Here is a 16486-nt window from a genome sequence, read left to right as displayed (position 1 = left end):
GGTACCTTTATTCCTGACGACTAATCTAAGTTAGAACGTGGGACTGTAATCCTGAACCAGAAAGCACAGCAATTCAATTGAAAGTGAAGGCAACAAAGGGGAGTGCCAAGAGTCAGAGAAGGAGTCTCCAAGTAAAATCACTAGTCAGCTGCTGGGGAGTCTCCAATTCTGCACCCAACTCTCCCCCCCCCTGCCCCCAGTCCAGACAGCCAATGAGACTCCCTGCCAAATACTCAGACTTACCAAAGAGTCCCGAACCTGTCCCAACGACACCAGGATATGAAACTGGAAAAGTCAGTATTGGTACTGCCTGTCACTACTAGAACCAATAAGTAGAGATGAGGGTTGAATCTTTATGGGAGCTTTATTCAGTTGGCCCACAATCTGAGAAGCCGGAGGGTTATGCACTCTAAAAAGACAGTCTTACATCTCATCTGAAGCTGACCTATTTTATACGGCAAAGAAAAGTGCAGGTAAAGGGTCTGGAATTCAGGGAAAACAGTTAATCAGACAAAAGCTGCAGTCCGGTGATTTTCCGAGCATCTGCTGACTGGTGATTCTTTATCTGCAACCTGGGTGGCTGATGTTCTCTCCCTGGAGCACACTGGCTCAGATAACATCTTGGTCGCTTGTGGTCCTCCTGGGGCACAAAGGTCAAATTGTTTTCGGGTCTCCTGAAGTCAGGGCAGGTCCAGTCATATGTCCCAGTCTCTGGAAGAACAGCTTTCTACATGCATTAATTACCAGGCCTATTAACTATGTATCTAAAGCTATAAAATTTTTAACTTCTTGAGTTCCTCATCACTATGTACAAAGGTATTGTGATCAAGCCTACAATTTAAAGCTGCTCTATCTGGATTTAGGTAAAGAGACTCATAATGGCCATGTTGGCTGGAAAACTAAGGATTATCAGAGGTAAGCTCTGACCTTAGTCTTTGGTTTAGCTCCTTCTGAGAAAGGAATTTATCTCAGGGTCATTTTATAAGGGGGACATAATACACAGTACCTGACAAGAAATCTCAGAGAAAATGTGGAAGTATTTAACATTTTACTGACTTTTATGTCTTGTGTAATAAATTTATTGAATAGACAGCTCAGAGATGAAACAAATTTTTCTTTAACCAGTGCCTTCAAACATATTCCAGAGATCATTCATTCTTTCCCATCTCTTGATGGCATCATTGATTCCATAGGTTTGTCATTTGCAGGTTATAAAGAGTCTAAATAAAAACATTAATGTTATGTCTAATTAAAGTCTTCATCTATCCCCCTAACTTAGGTCTAACAGAAAAGTTGGAGACTACCAGGGAAGAAAGTGGGAATTCAATTTTTCATTCCTCTACTGCCTCCTCTTTTTCTTGCTTTTATGGGACCATGGAGTTGAGGAGGTGGAAGAAATAAAAATTAAGTTTTAATTGACTGGTGCTATTGTAATCTGGCCATTGGTGCCCTCTGTTGGGGAAGGAGCCCAAATGCAGGCTGTTTCCTATTTTTCAAGACCCTGAGAGGTTCACCAAACTTTATCATTCCTTTGTAAGAAAGAGACACTTATCTGCTAAACTTCTCTCAACTCTCGCCCCACTGTGAAACCTATAGCTTCTTTCTTATAGGGAAGTTTAAAGTGATAAATGTATATATTAAGAAAAGAAAGATCTCAAATAACCTAATGTTACACCTCAAGGAACTAGGAAAAGAAGAACAAACTAAGGCCAAAGTAAGCAGAAGGAAAGACATAACAAAGATCACAGCAAAAATAAATTAAATAGAAACTAGAAGTACAATAGGAAAGATCTACAAAACTAATAGTTGGTTTTTTAAACAGATAAAATTGACAAAACTTTAGCTAGACTAAGAAAAAAAAGAGAAGACAAAATCAGAAATGAAATAGGAGACATTACAATTGATACCACAGAAATATGCAGGATCATAAGAAACTATTATGAGCAAATTATATACCAACAAATGGGTTACCTAGAAGTAATGAATAAATTCCTAGAAACATAAAAGTTACCAAGACAGAGTAGTGAAGAGTATATAATCAGACCAATAATGAGTAAGGAGATGAAATCAGTAATAAAATATAAAGTCCCAAGAAAGAAAAGCCAAGACCAGGTCGTTTTACTGGTGAATTCTGCCAAACATTTAAAGAAGAATCAACATCAATCTTTCTAAACCTTTCCAATAAATTAAAGAGGAGGGAATACTTCCAAACTTATTTTGTGAGGCCAACATTACCCTCATGCTAAAACCAAACAAGAACACTGATACATGCAAAACTTCTCAACAGAATATTAGCAAACCAAGTTTATCAGCATATTAGAGAGATCACACACCATGATCAAGTGGAATTTATCCCTGGGATGCAAAGATGACTCAACATACATAAATCAATAATTGTGATACACCATATTAATATAATGCAAGATAAAAATCAACCGATTATCTCAGTAGATGCAGACCAAGCATTCGATAACGTACAACACTCTTTCATGATAAACCGCCTCAACAAAATCAGCTAAGCCTCAATCTGGGAATCTTTCCAGAAAGTTCATTACAAATTGTATTACAATAGACAGGCAAGAGTCCTGCCAACCGAAACCATATGCAATTGACCCAGTTAAGTTGCCAATATTTGGAGATGTTCTGGGATGAACCCAGACTGAGTATGTAGTTTGCTATTCTGGGGAGAATATAATGTCTTACCAATGAAAATAAAAGAAGAGTTAAGCTTTAATTTGAATTTTAAAGGAATAAAGGCCCATTATTTGGAAGAGAAACAAATAAGAAAAGTTATGTCATTAGATAAAGGTCCAGAAGCAGCAGAGAGAAAGAAAGATGACCAGGCATTTTCTTGATTAAATTTAGGAAAATTGATTAATTGAGGCCTTAGCGTGGGGAACTTTTAGGGTGTGACAATAAATTCTTGCGGGGGAGCTATTTATATTAATGTGCGAAGTAACTTGCAATCATGAAAGGATAAAGTAAATATAATGTATGGGCACCATGGTTTTGTCTCTCTTGTGTATAATACACTGGAAGTAAAACTCCAGAGGTAGAGAAGACTAAGGAGAGATGGGGCAGTCATGAGAAAGCTGGGACCAACCTGGGGACTGTGAAAAGGAAAATGAGTGGCATAGAATAGAGAAAGATTGATAGTTTGGAGATGAATGGCTGTGGAAATGGAACAGAATGAGGCTTGCTTGCATTTATGGCACATTCCTATCACATAGGGGACTGTCAAGAGTAATGCTGGTTGTTAGTATTAATTGCATCAATGCAAGCTCCCATTTGCTCAGGGTCTCATTGTACCCAGTGTCTCAGGCAGCCTCTAGGCCATGGCAGCTTACCTTCAAAACCTTTCTCAGTTGAGGGCTGCTTAGCGTTAGTGAAGTGGAATGAATAGAGACTGTAGCATAGATGATAGTTTCCCAGGCCCAGAACCAGACATTATTGTCTGGTTGGATGTACGTAATGGAGACGATTACGGTCAGAAAGTAAGAGGTGAAGAAGGTGAGAAAGAAGGCGAGAAACCGCAGGGCGCTGGAGTGAGCTTTTATGCTGGAGTTGCTGTGGCCAGTGTTGTGATGTTGTATCTGCCCCAAGTGTTGGGACAATGAGGCTATGAGCAAGATGGTGGAGGCCAGGAACAGGAGGAATGGAATAACCAACAAGACCAGCTGCTGAAATGTGTAAAACTTGTCCATAGCTGTATTAAGTCTCTTGGTCTCAGTGCTGTTTCCATGGAAATGCAGCAAGGAGAGTAAATGAATCTTGATGTGTTGTCTAGTAGCTGAAACAGTGATTGCCACACAGGAAATCAGCAGAGAGCCCAGCAACAGCCGGGGAACCAACCTCAAAATTCTCCACCTCAGCCAGTGGAAGATGGGGTGGGTGAAGGAGGCGACTTTGACACAGTAGATGATAGCAAGCAAACTGGTTAACCAGAATGTAAGAGTATTAGTAAATTCCCAGATGACTGGTAAGTACCACAGTACACAGTTAGAGTAGAAGTAGGAACAAAAGTTGTATAGCACTGATGCGCACTGTAGACAGAAGCGGCAGATGCCCAGGCTGATGAGAATCATGTCCACGGGTGACAGCCTTTTGGCTTGCACCCACTCTCTGCTCAGCACTGCAACAATTAAGCTACTCTGCACAATTATTGTCAAGGACTCCAGCAAGAAGCTGATCATGAAGAAAACAGTGAGTTGGTTGAGTACCATTCTTCTACTCTGAAGTATCTTCCTGCACACAGACTCAGAGTCTCTGCAATAATTTCCAAGTAGGAAACACATTCCTGGTCTCACTATTGTCTCATGCAAGAAAATACCTCCCTGTGGATGCAAATTTTCCTGAGCTCATTTTTGATTTTGCCATTTTCATATCTGCAGAATTTGCCTATGATTTGCTTGGTGGTTTGTTATCAGGCCTGGATTCAGGGAAATGTTATTTGAATGTGGATTTTTGATCCTGGGTTGATTTGATTATTCCCATAAAACACCTATTTCATAAACATGCCATTGATTTCCTCTTTATTTCTGTGAGGTACCCTTAACTTATCTCCCCATCTCCTTTAAAGGGTAGCCTCACTCTTTTAACTTAAATTTTGAACAGCAAGAAAGATAAATCCTTCACTGTTCCTTCACGTCCTGGGTAATATTTCTATTCTGCTGAGTTCTGTAATCACGACTACTTCAGAAACCCTGTCTCCCCAGCTCCCACAATAGCTGGGAATAGATGCTACAACCAAAGTATGAGTGTCAATAAAAAGTAATAAAGAAAAGCCCTTACTCAGATATTCCACCCACAAAATCGCTGGAACCCCAGACCTTCAAGCATCATCTTGCAATACAGACCACTTTCATAACTGCCCGTCACATTCCTCAATTCAGAGAAACCATAACATACACCCCATTGCACTCTGTACATTGAGGTATGGCACCCTTTGCTATTTATCTTCCAGTTCAAAAGCATTAACCTCTATATATCTTTGGGAATTGTTCTAGTTCCATTAACATCACTGTGTGTTTTTTTCCTCTCCTTACATGGCTAAGCTCTTTCTGTTACTGCTCACATTGCTCAAGATGAATTGAAAGAGGTCCTCTTTATCACTAGTAAAACAATTAAAAAAAAATAAGCCTATTGAATAAAAAAGCCTAGACACCTTGCTCACTTTATTTTTTAAATTTTCCTTGTGCTTCCCTTTCTCTGACCATCCTGTGGAGAAAAATGGAATCGCTGATGGTGTTAACATCAAGTGCCACTGACTCTGGTGTAATCTGGTTCAGTAAAATTGCACTCCTCTGTAAAGTGTCCATTAAATATTTCTGGAAGAATCTCCTGTGGGTTTGAAAGGAACTCTGACCCCAGTGGATGCAGGATGATCTGATTTGTCAGGTACCTGCTGAGGTGACTACACCTGCCAGCAGCTTCCTTTTCTAGCAGTGTAGTTTAGCTTTGGTTGCACCATCCCCATCACATGTTCATGCTGCTCAAAGCCCATCCTACAGGCCCTGAGCCTGAGTTAAGCAGCTAGTGGTCTGTGGTGAAGCAGGCCTGTGTTCCCACTCTGAGCTGTTTGAGGCAACTTACCCTTCTAGCCTTTGTAATCTCACCAGAAGCAAATTGGGTTTGCAGTTGCCCAAACAACTGCAATAGCACCTTCATGAAGCAAGGTCATTTTCTATCTTGATTCTGGCACCACATTTTTGAGTATCCCATGTAGCTGATGTGGAAGCGAATACTTGGTGTGTGGCAGCTCAGAACATGAAGCAGAGAATTAAAAGGCTCAGAGGCAAAAAGATCCCTATCAGCAGGGAACTTGTGAATATGTAGACTTCAAGTAGTATTTTGGACAATGGACAAACTACACATTACTTCTAAGTATCTAAAAATTAATTCATAGCTATCTAGGCAGAAGAGGGGATAAATCCAGAAATGAGTTCAGAAAAACTTTACCAGGTAGACACCAAATATTGAATTAGTGGCTTCAAAAATGAGAAGAGAATTCTAATAATTGTTACTTGGTGAGGAAGACAAAGTGAGCCATTGACTCTATGTGGAATAAGCGTCAAGTGTGGGTGGACTTTAATTATTCAAGGAAGGGAAAACAGAAGTAATCTAACATAAAGTTTAGAATTATTGAACATAAAACAAAAAAACAACAACACATGATGCAAAGGTAAACCATAGTTTTTTTTTTTTTAATTTAAATATATTTTTATTGACTTCAGAGAGAGAGGAAGGGAGAGGGAGAGACAGAAACATCAATGATGAGAGAGAGAGAAGGAAGATGGCAGCACTCTGACAAGAAGCAGAGCACCCTTGCTTCCAGCCACAGACTGGATTTACAGCTAAAATACTACGTAGCCAGCTTGGAAAAACAAGAGAACTATACCTGAGTGGACATATTTCTAGTAAGGAGCACTGAAGAAACATAGAGTCTGGTAAGTGATGGGGTACATAGAGAAAGGGGGAATCCCACCTGAAGCCAGTGCTCAGCTGCAAGGCCCGAGGGTAAGAGGCTGCAAAGTTTCCTCCCCTTGGGAGTGTGGACTGGCATCCGAAAGCTGGGATCTCAAACCCATAGTGGAGAGAAGGGAAAGAGAGCTTGTGCATGGTGGGCAGAGGGAGCCAGGGGTACAGTGTGTCTGTGAGGAAGGGACTATGCCATTAGGTGTGAAACAACACACCTAATGGTGGCAGCCTGGATAGGGCACTTTCACCCTGGGTGCTGACCACAGGAAAGGCTGTCCCACAGTGTGTGGTTTCCAAATAGAAAGGGACCAGAAGGCTGCACTCAGCAGCCACCTACATGGACCCTCTGCTTTCCTGTAAGCCATTATGAAGAATGCCAGAAAGCATTTGAACTGTGTGGTACAGGGAAGGAGAAGAGAGCCCTCCTGCCACCAGAGAAAGGGACCAGATCAGGATTCTAGCAGCCAGAGCTGCTAGTGGGGTGAATTTGAGATTTTTGACCTGCTCAGAAGAGAGCTGGGATAGTGCACAAGGGAGTGCCCCAGCTTTACTGAGGTCAGCTGTACAGGAGACCTGCATGCATCTGATTTTGTGACCCCTCCTCCTACACTAGGACCTAGCACGTTGGGTTCTCTGCTGTTTGTTGTTTTGTGCATTTTTGACGGCTGAATGGGCATCCATCTTCCTGGCTTGCATTGGGGAGATGGAGCAGTGAGGGCTGGTATTTGTGCCTCCATTGTGGAGAGTTTGAACTGAGCGTCCTGTGAGATCAGCCAATAGACCTGGTAAAGGAGGGGCAGAACACACCTACCTCTCCCTCAAGCTAAGAGTACCATGCCCAACAGGAAAGGGGCTGGTTCAGCTCACTGAAACTGCAGGTATTCCCCCACAGGGCACAGTTCTCAGGGAGATGGGAGAACAGCTCAAAGGACAACAAGAGAAAAATAAGAATCTCAGGGACTATTGTTTGGGAACTGAAGGAAATGCTTAAAGCCACTTCTGGGAGCTGGGCAGGCAATATACTCACTGGAGATTCTTTTGATCAAACCCACTGAGCCCAAGCTTCTGAAACTGCCCATACAAAAAAGGCAACAGACTGAATTCAGTCTGAACTTGCAGCAGGCCAATGTATGGGGAACTAGAATTGGAGGATATGGTGGAGACTGAGGAGTTGGCTTTGAAAGAGAGGCTAACTTCCCGACAGTGAGTGTTTGACAGTGAAACCTCTAAGAAAGGGGAGCAACATCCTGAGCTATACTAGCCAGCATGCACACTAAGGACTCTTCAGAAGACCCTGGAGTAAGACCAGGCAACCACAAGGGGGAGGCAAATTAGCTGACAGGTGGAGGTGGTCCACAGCCTCAGACCAGCCAACTACATAAGGACATCACAGCCAAACCTAGACAGCTCTTGCTATTGGCTAACCCAGGAGACCTGAAGTACTTCCCAGGAGACCTGAAAGCAAAATACAAAGCAATGAGCCTCAGACAATATAAGCTGCCCAGATGAAACTCACCTGGTTGATAATTTTCTTTTCTTTTTTTTTTTTGGGAGAGGGGAAAAGAAGGAAAATAAAAAAAAATTTTAATTTTTCAATTAAATTTTTAGGATTTGTTTTGTCTTGCTATGTTTGTTTTGTTTTTTGTTCTATTATCAAGACTTTCTTGATATTCTCTGCTTTATTGCTGAGATATTATCATTATAAACAATAAGTTCGTTGCTTTTCTCTATTGTTTCCTCCGTATCTCTTATTGGCTTCCTTTCCTGCCCTTGCTTTACCTCCCTCTCTTCTTGTTCCATTGACATAACTTTCTTTTTTTCTTATTTTTTCTTTTTCTCCCCTTTTATTCTCTTCCTGTCTTTTTGTTTGTTTGTTTATGTTTGTCTTATTTTTTCATTTTTTCAACCATTTTCCTATTCTTACTCTCTGCCCTTATTTTTTTATTCATCTTTCTTTCCTTTCAGAATCTTTTCTCTGCCCCTTTTAACTCACAGGAGCTTCTCTATTTTGTACTTTTTATTTTATTTTACTATTAGCAACAATATCCTTTTCTCTCTTTCTTTACTGCTTTAGTATTTGTGTTCTTGCTTTGCTCTCCTAATTCTAATTTCTCTTGGGTTGTTTTCATTGTGATTGTCAGGATATTTTGTAAGTTACTGTTTGTTTCCTGGCAGTTTGGTTGTGTTTTGTTTTGCCCTGTAAGCACCTGTACAACAGCTCACATGATGTGATTTTGGCTGAGCCTCACAATTAGTCAACCTGAGAGGAGAGTTCTCCCATGAACAGGTCAACAACAATCTAGACCCAATCACCACAGAAGAGCCCAAAGAACCCACAAAAGGGACCCCCATAAAAGGGACATACTTAGAGCAAATAGCTCAGAAGTATAAGGAAAACACACCTCTGAGTCCCACTAGACATACACTACAGAATCCCACCCCACAAGACTGGGAGACAGCAAATATATGTAATATACAGACACAAGCACTAAGTCACTAAAATGGGAAGACAAAGAAATAACCCTTAAACTGAAGAAAAGGAAAAATTGCCAGAAAAAGACCTGGGGGAGATGGAGGTAAGCAAGTTATCAAAAATATAGTTCAGAGTAATGGTTATAAAGATGCTCAAGGAAATTAATGAGAACTACAAGACACTTAATGGGAAGGTCCAGGAACTTAGTGAAAGCATGAAAAGCAATATAGATATGATAAATAAGAACCAGGCAGAAATGAAGAGTACTATATCTAATATCAAGAATATGCTGGAAAGAATTAAAACAAAGTCTATAGGACACAGTAAAAGCAGTCCTGAGAGGAAAGTTCATAGCAGTAGAAGCAAACCTCAAGAAATAGCAAAAAGCTCTACTAAACCACCTAACACAGCAACTAAAAGAATTAGAAAGAGAACAACAAGAAAAGCCCTGAGGAAGTAGAAGGAAGAAAATAATAAAGATCAGAGTAGAAATAAATGACATAGACACTAAAAAAACAATACAAAAGATCAATGAAACCAAGAGGTGGTACTTTGAAAAGATAAATGAGATTGATGAACATTTAGCCAGACTCATCAAGAAACAAAGAGAGAGAACCCAAATAAATAAAATCGGAAATGAGAAAAGGGATATAACAACTGACCCAACAGAAATACAAAGGATGGTAAGAAAATACTATGAGCAACTATATGCCAACAAACTGGACAACATGGGTGAAATGTACAAATTTCTAGAAGCATATAACCTTCCAAAGCTGAATCAGGAGGAATCAACAAACCTGAATAGGCTGATAATAACTAATGGAATTGAAGCAGTAATCAAAAAACTCCCAGCAAACAAAAGCCCTGAATGAGATGGATTTACAGGAGAGTTTTACCAAAAATTCAAAGACAGATTAACACCTATTCTCCTCAAACTATTCAGGAAAGTTCAAGAGGGGGGAAAACTCCCAAGCTCTTTTTATGAAGCCAACATCATCCTAATCCCCAAACCAGATAAAGACATTACACTACAAAGAAAGAAAATTACAGGCCAATATCCTTGATGAACATAGATGCTAAAATCCTCAACAAAATACTAGCAAACTGGATTCAGCAATACATTAAAATGATTATACACCATGACCAAGTGGGATTTATTCCAGGGATGCAAGGCAGTTGCAATATTCGCAAATCAATAAACATGATACATCACATAAACAAAATGAAGGGCAAAAATCATGATCATATCAATAGATGCAGGAAAAGCATTCCACAAAATCCAACAACCATTTTTGAGAAAAACTCTCTGCAAAGTCAGAATAGAGGGAACATATCTCAACAGAATAAAGGCCATATATGACAAACCTACAGCCAGCATCATATTCAATGTGCAAAAACTAAAATAATTTTTCTTAAAAACAAGAACAAGACAGGGATGTCCACTTTCACCACTCTTATTCAATACAGTACTGGAAGTCCTTGCCATAGCCATCAGACAGGAAGAAAACATAAAAGGTATTCAAATTGGAAAGAAGGAAGTAAAACTGTCATTATTCACAGATGAAATGATTTCCTACATAGAAAACCCTAAAGACTCCACCAAAAAACTACTAGATTGTATAAATGAATTTGGCAAGGTAGCTGAATACAAAATTAACATCCAAAAATCGATGGCATTTTTATACACCACCAAGGAACTCTCAGAAAGAGAAACTAAAAAAAAAATACCATTTACCATGGCAACTAAAAAAATAAGATACCTTGGAATAAACTTAACCTAGGATGTAAAAGACCTGTTCTCTGAAAACTACTGTACACTGTAAAAAGAAATAGAGGAAGTTATAAACAGGTGGAATAATATGCCATGTTTATGAACTGGAAGAATTAATATCATTAAAATGTACATATTACCCAAAGCAATCTATAGATTCAATGCAATTCTTGTTAAAGTACCAACAGCATATTTCACAGAGCTAGAACAAATATTCCGAAAATTTATATGGAACCAAAAAATACCCTAAAGAGCCACAGCAATCTTGAGAAAGAACAGAATTGGAGCAATCACTTTACCAGATAGCAAACTGTACTACAAAGCCAATCCAATCAGAATAGCCTGGTATTGGTACAACAACAGACATATAGATCAGTGGAACAGAATAGAGACCCCAGAATTCAACCCACGACATTATGCTCAATTAATATTTGACAAAAGAGGCAAGAACATACAATGGAATGAAGACAGTCTCTTCAATATATGGTGCTGGGAAAATTGGGCAGTACATGCAAAAAAAATGAAATAAGATCACCAACTTACTCCATATAAATTCAAAAAAATAAATTCAAAATGGATAAAAGACTTAAACATAAGTTGCGAAACCATAAAAATCCTGGAAGAAAACATAGGCAGTAAAATTGCAGACATCTCACATAGTGGAATTTTCACCGATACATCTCTTAGGGCAAGAGAAATAAAAGAAAAAATAAACAAACGAGATTACATCAAACTAAAAAGCTTCTACACAGCAAAAGAAATCACCCTCAAAATACAAAGGAACTCTAAGGTATGGGAGAACCTACTTGCCAAGGATGCATCTGATAAGGGGCTAATTTCCAAAATGTACAAATAACACATACAACTCAACAAGAGGAAGACAAATAATCCAATTAAGAAATGGGCAAGGGACCTGAATAGACACTTCTCCAAAGAGGACATACAAATGGCCAAGAGACATATGAAAAAATGCTCAATGTTGCTAACCATCAGAGAGATGCAAATTCAAACCAAAATGAGGTATCACTTCACACCTGTAAGAATCGCTACCATCAACAAATCAACAAATGACACATGCTGGAGAAGATGCGGAGAAAAGGGAACCCTGTTACACTGCTGGTGGGAATCCAAATTGATGCAGCCACTATGGAAAACAGTATGGAGGTTCCTCAAAAAATTAAAAATGGAGCTGCATTTTGACCCAGTGATCCCACTTCTAAGAATATGTCCTAAGAATCCAGAAAGAATATGTGCACCCCTATGTTGATAGCAGTGCTATTTACAATAGCCAAGATCTGGAAACAACCCAAGTGCCCATTAGTTAATGGGCGGATAAAAAAACTGTGGGACATTTACACCGTGGACTACTTTGAAAAATAAGTGTCTCATACCCTTTGGGACAGTATGGATGTTCCTGGAGAATATTATGCTAAGCAAAATAATCCAGGCAGAGAAAAACAAATATCACATGATCTCACTTAGATGTGGAATCTGAAGAACATAATAAACTAATGAATAAAATAGATTCAGTGACATAGAAACATGTAACAATGACAAATCTCAGAGGGAAGGTGGGGGTGCATGGGTGGCTGGGAAGAGGTTAACCAAAGAATATATATGCATATATGCATAGCCCATGGACACAGACAATAGTGTGATGAAGGCCTTGGGCAAGGAGTGGGTGTGGGGTGGAAGGGGTCATTGGGGAAAAAATGGGACATATGTAATATTTTCAACAATAAAGATAAATTTTTTTAAAAATGATGAGAGTAAGCCACTGATAGGCTGCCTTCCACCCCCCACCCCCCGGGCGACTGAGCCCATAACCCAGACATGTGCCCTGACTGGGAATTGAACCCCAACCTCTTGGATCATAGGTCAATGCTCAACCACTGAGCCTAGCCAGCTTGACTAAACTATAGTTTTAAAATATTACAGTAACCCTGGCTGGGTGGCTCAGCTGGTTGAAGCATTGTCCAAAAGGTTGTTGGTTCAATTCCTGGTCAGGGCACATACCTAAGTTGCAGGTTCGATCTCCAGTCGGGGGAGCAATCGATTGGTGTTTCTCTCTCACATCAATGTGTCTCTCTCTATATATGTATATATATATATATATCTATATCTATCCCCTTTCCTTCTCTCTCTAAAAATCAATAAAAAAATATCCTGGTGTGAGGATTAAAAAATTACACTAGGAATCAGAATATTAGAAAGCATCTGCTTTGCATTCTCAATAAAATGTTAGAATCAGGGAATTAAAAAATGAGATGACAAAACCATAGTTTGCAATTAAAAGGTGAATTGGTTGAAACATAACCAGACATAATAAGGAGAAAGATAAGAAATGATGTTGAGTAGGGAAATATGCAATAATAGCATTAATATGTGCCTTGTTTTCCTGGATACACTAAGCATGTTGCCTCCTAAGTATACTGCCTCATTCTGAGAAACCGCAGAAAACTGGTGGTGCTTCACACCTCCATCTGAGGGTCTTTGAAATGCAGCCCCCATGCTACAGCCCTCATGACTGGATACCAGACACAGCAGTTTGACCAAGAATGAGCATCTGCACAAAGGAGCAACTCCTAGGCTGCCCGGCAGTCTGAGAGATGGCCCAACACTAGTCTACTGCACAGAGGCACTCTCTGTGTGTTAGTGACCAGTTATATAACTCGGATATTCTCTTTGGGAGAGTTTGAATGTAAGACATTCAAAGTGAGTCCTTAGACTGGTGTTTGATATTTCCTGGGGTTAGGAGTTCAAAGGCTGGCTCTTTTATTGTGTATGCATGTGAATACTGCAGAGCCATTTCTGGATTCTCTTGATTCAGCAACTAGAACACTACAACATCTAGAAGGTAGTTAGAAAATATCTGTGGAATGATTGATAAAAGCAGGGAGAACAGACTAGAGAAGCATGTGTCCTACTATATATTACAATTGTAAAGGCCTTGAAAATCATAATACCAGCATCCTAGCATAGTAGAGAAATACATAATAGTATTACATATGATTATATTCTTATGCCATTTGAACAAGTGAAATTGGTAAAGATGCTAAAGTATAAGTGTGCCCAAGTCGGCAGCTATTTTTAGGGAAAAACTTGTGTCTTGGGTATTTCCTTTGAACAAATGCATTGAAATCGAATGAAATAAATGGTGATTAGAAATTTTTTCCCAACATATGTTACATTGTAGAGAGTGATTCCCATGACTTGCACTGTGAATGTGCGTTATTGACAAGTATTTGGATAAATGGGATTAGTAAAATGGACCCCAAGTTAACAAAATGTGAATTCAATAATGCTCTGGTTATGCTTCCATCACATGTAGTTTATTTACAATGTTGTAGGTAAAATAATGGCTCCCAGAACATTCACATCATAATTCCCCAAACCTGTGAATATGGAACCTTATGTGGCAAAAGGGACTTTGCAAATATGAGTAAGTTAAGGATCTTGAGATGGGAAGATTATTCTGGAAAATCTGGGTGGGCCCAACATAGTCACAAAGGTCCTTATAAAAGGAGGCAGGGAAGTGAGAGTCAGAGAGAAATGAAATGCTGGAAGTAGAGATCAGAGTCATGGGTCAAGGAATTCAGGCAACATCCAAAAGCAGGAAAAAGCAAGAAACAGATTCTTGAGAAGAAGCACAGCTTTGCTGATACCTTGATTTAGACCCATAAGACGAACTTAAGACTCTGACCTTCAGAACTTTAAGATAATAAATTTGTGGAGGATACTTCCAAGGTGGATGCCTGAAAAAGCAGATAGTACCAAACTCTATATATACTATTTTTTCCTATACATATATACCTACGATAAAGTTTAATTTATAAATTAGGCACAGTAAATGATTAGCAACAATAACTAATAATAAAACAGATTGTAACAATATACTGTAATAAAAGTTATATGAATGTCTCGCACCCTCTCTCAAAATATGTTAATATACTATAGTCACCCTCCTTGTTATGATATAAGGCCCACATGATGAGATGAATTGAAGTGCATGACGTAGCGATTGTGACATAGTGTTAGGATGCTACTGACCTTCTGACAATAATTCAGAAGGAGGATCATGGAGCCACGATGAGGTCACGTCTTCCATCCACAAATTTAATGTCTTTTCCTTCTTAACTAAGCACCATATCACGCACTGCGGCTGTAATGCTTGCAGTTTGAGGTGCGACAGCAAAACCAGCAAGAACTCTTTCCTTCACAATTTCACAGATAGGAGATTCATTTTTACCATAGAGTTTAACAACCTCAGTATATGATTTTATTTCTTTATTTAAGTGGAGAACTTTCACCTTTTCACATAAAGGAAGCGCATATATATTTGAATTGGCAGCATTACAACTCTAGAATTTTGGGGTCACTAAGAAGTAAAAATAAGGGTCACATGAAGGTGAGCACAGTGATACTACTCAGTGAATCTGACAGTCAAGATTGTGGCTACTAAGTGACTGAGGAGCAGGAGCATAGACAGGGTGGATGTGCAGACGGAGGGATGAGTCACGTCCTGGGCGGAAGGAGAGGGACATCTCGAGATTTCAGCTGGTTACTTAGAATGGCATGCAATGTAAAACTTACTGTTTATCTCTGGAATTTTCCGTTTACTCTTTTGGACTGCAGTTTACTGCAGGTAACTAAAACCTTGTAAAGCAAAACCACAGAAACGGGACTACTGTATACATATAATGGAATATTTGCTAGTTTTAAAAAGGAAGTGAATCCTATTTGTGACAACCTTGACGACATTATGCTAAAGGAAATAAGCTAGTCACAGTAGGTTGAGCAAGGTGTGATTCCACTTAAATGAGTTACCAAAAATAGTCAAACTCATAGAAGCAGAAAATACAATAGAGTTGCCAGGTGTAGGAACTGGGGAATTATTATTCAATGGGCATAAATTGTCAGTTATGCTAGATGAATAAATTCTAGAGATCTGCTATACAACATAGTACCTATGTTAACAACATGGTATTGTATATTCAAAATTTATTAAGAGGGTAAATCTTGTGCTAAGTGTTTCACCACAAAGATAAAATAAAACAAAAATCAAGAACATAGGGAAATTCTGGGAGATGTTGCATATGTCTGTTGCCTTGATTGTGCATAACCAGTGTTTGTAATATCTAAATTCATTAAATTGTATATATTAAATGTGTGCAGCTCTTTGTATACTAATTATACTTCAACAAAGCTTTAAAAATAAAATTAAAATTAAAACATAACTGAGGCTTAATACTGTGATTTAATTGTCTGGGGTGTAGCCTGGGTGTCAAGATTTTAAAAAATCACTCCAACTAATTCTAAGCACAACTCAGTTTTAGATTTACTGCTTTAGAGCCACCTCTGTGGAAGAAGATACCTACATGGGTGGTGAGAATAACAAAACTGCTAAATATTTTACTTTGCAAATCATCAGTGAGGAAGGAAGTGAGCTCTTAATTTCATAAGCAGTTAGCAGTTGGAAAATGACAGGAGTGTCTGCTTCTCCAGGAAATATTTTTGTCCATCCATGCTACAAGAATAGCCCTCTTTAAATGTAATTTTTATCCCTTAGTGCATTCACACACATGAAACTTGCTGGAGCTTTCTTTGTTCCCAAATTTGTGAATATGCATAAGGTTCTTCTGATATCACCCAAAAGTCTGATATATTGATTATGGCTGGAAAAGCCACAACTTTTCTGTAAACACAAATGACATGTATAATACATATATTATAATAGTTTAAAGCATTCACTAACTCTATATGTG

General features: G+C 39.0%; 1 protein-coding gene across 1 annotated transcript; it reads right to left on the bottom strand.

Annotated features, from left to right (window-relative positions):
* Positions 1-3317: 3317 nt before the first annotated feature.
* Positions 3318-4223, bottom strand: TAS2R16 (taste 2 receptor member 16). Its single transcript, XM_087821397.1, has one exon. The coding sequence runs from the start codon at positions 4221-4223 to the stop codon at positions 3318-3320; it is 906 nt and encodes a 301-aa protein (XP_087677523.1).
* Positions 4224-16486: the final 12263 nt, after the last annotated feature.

This window comes from Miniopterus natalensis, chromosome 10 (assembly GCF_054644295.1).
Source record: "Miniopterus natalensis isolate mMinNat1 chromosome 10, mMinNat1.hap1, whole genome shotgun sequence".
NCBI lineage: Eukaryota > Metazoa > Chordata > Mammalia > Chiroptera > Miniopteridae > Miniopterus > Miniopterus natalensis.
The sequence above is the reverse complement of the archived record's forward strand: the minus strand, read 5'-3'. Positions and strand labels throughout refer to the sequence as shown.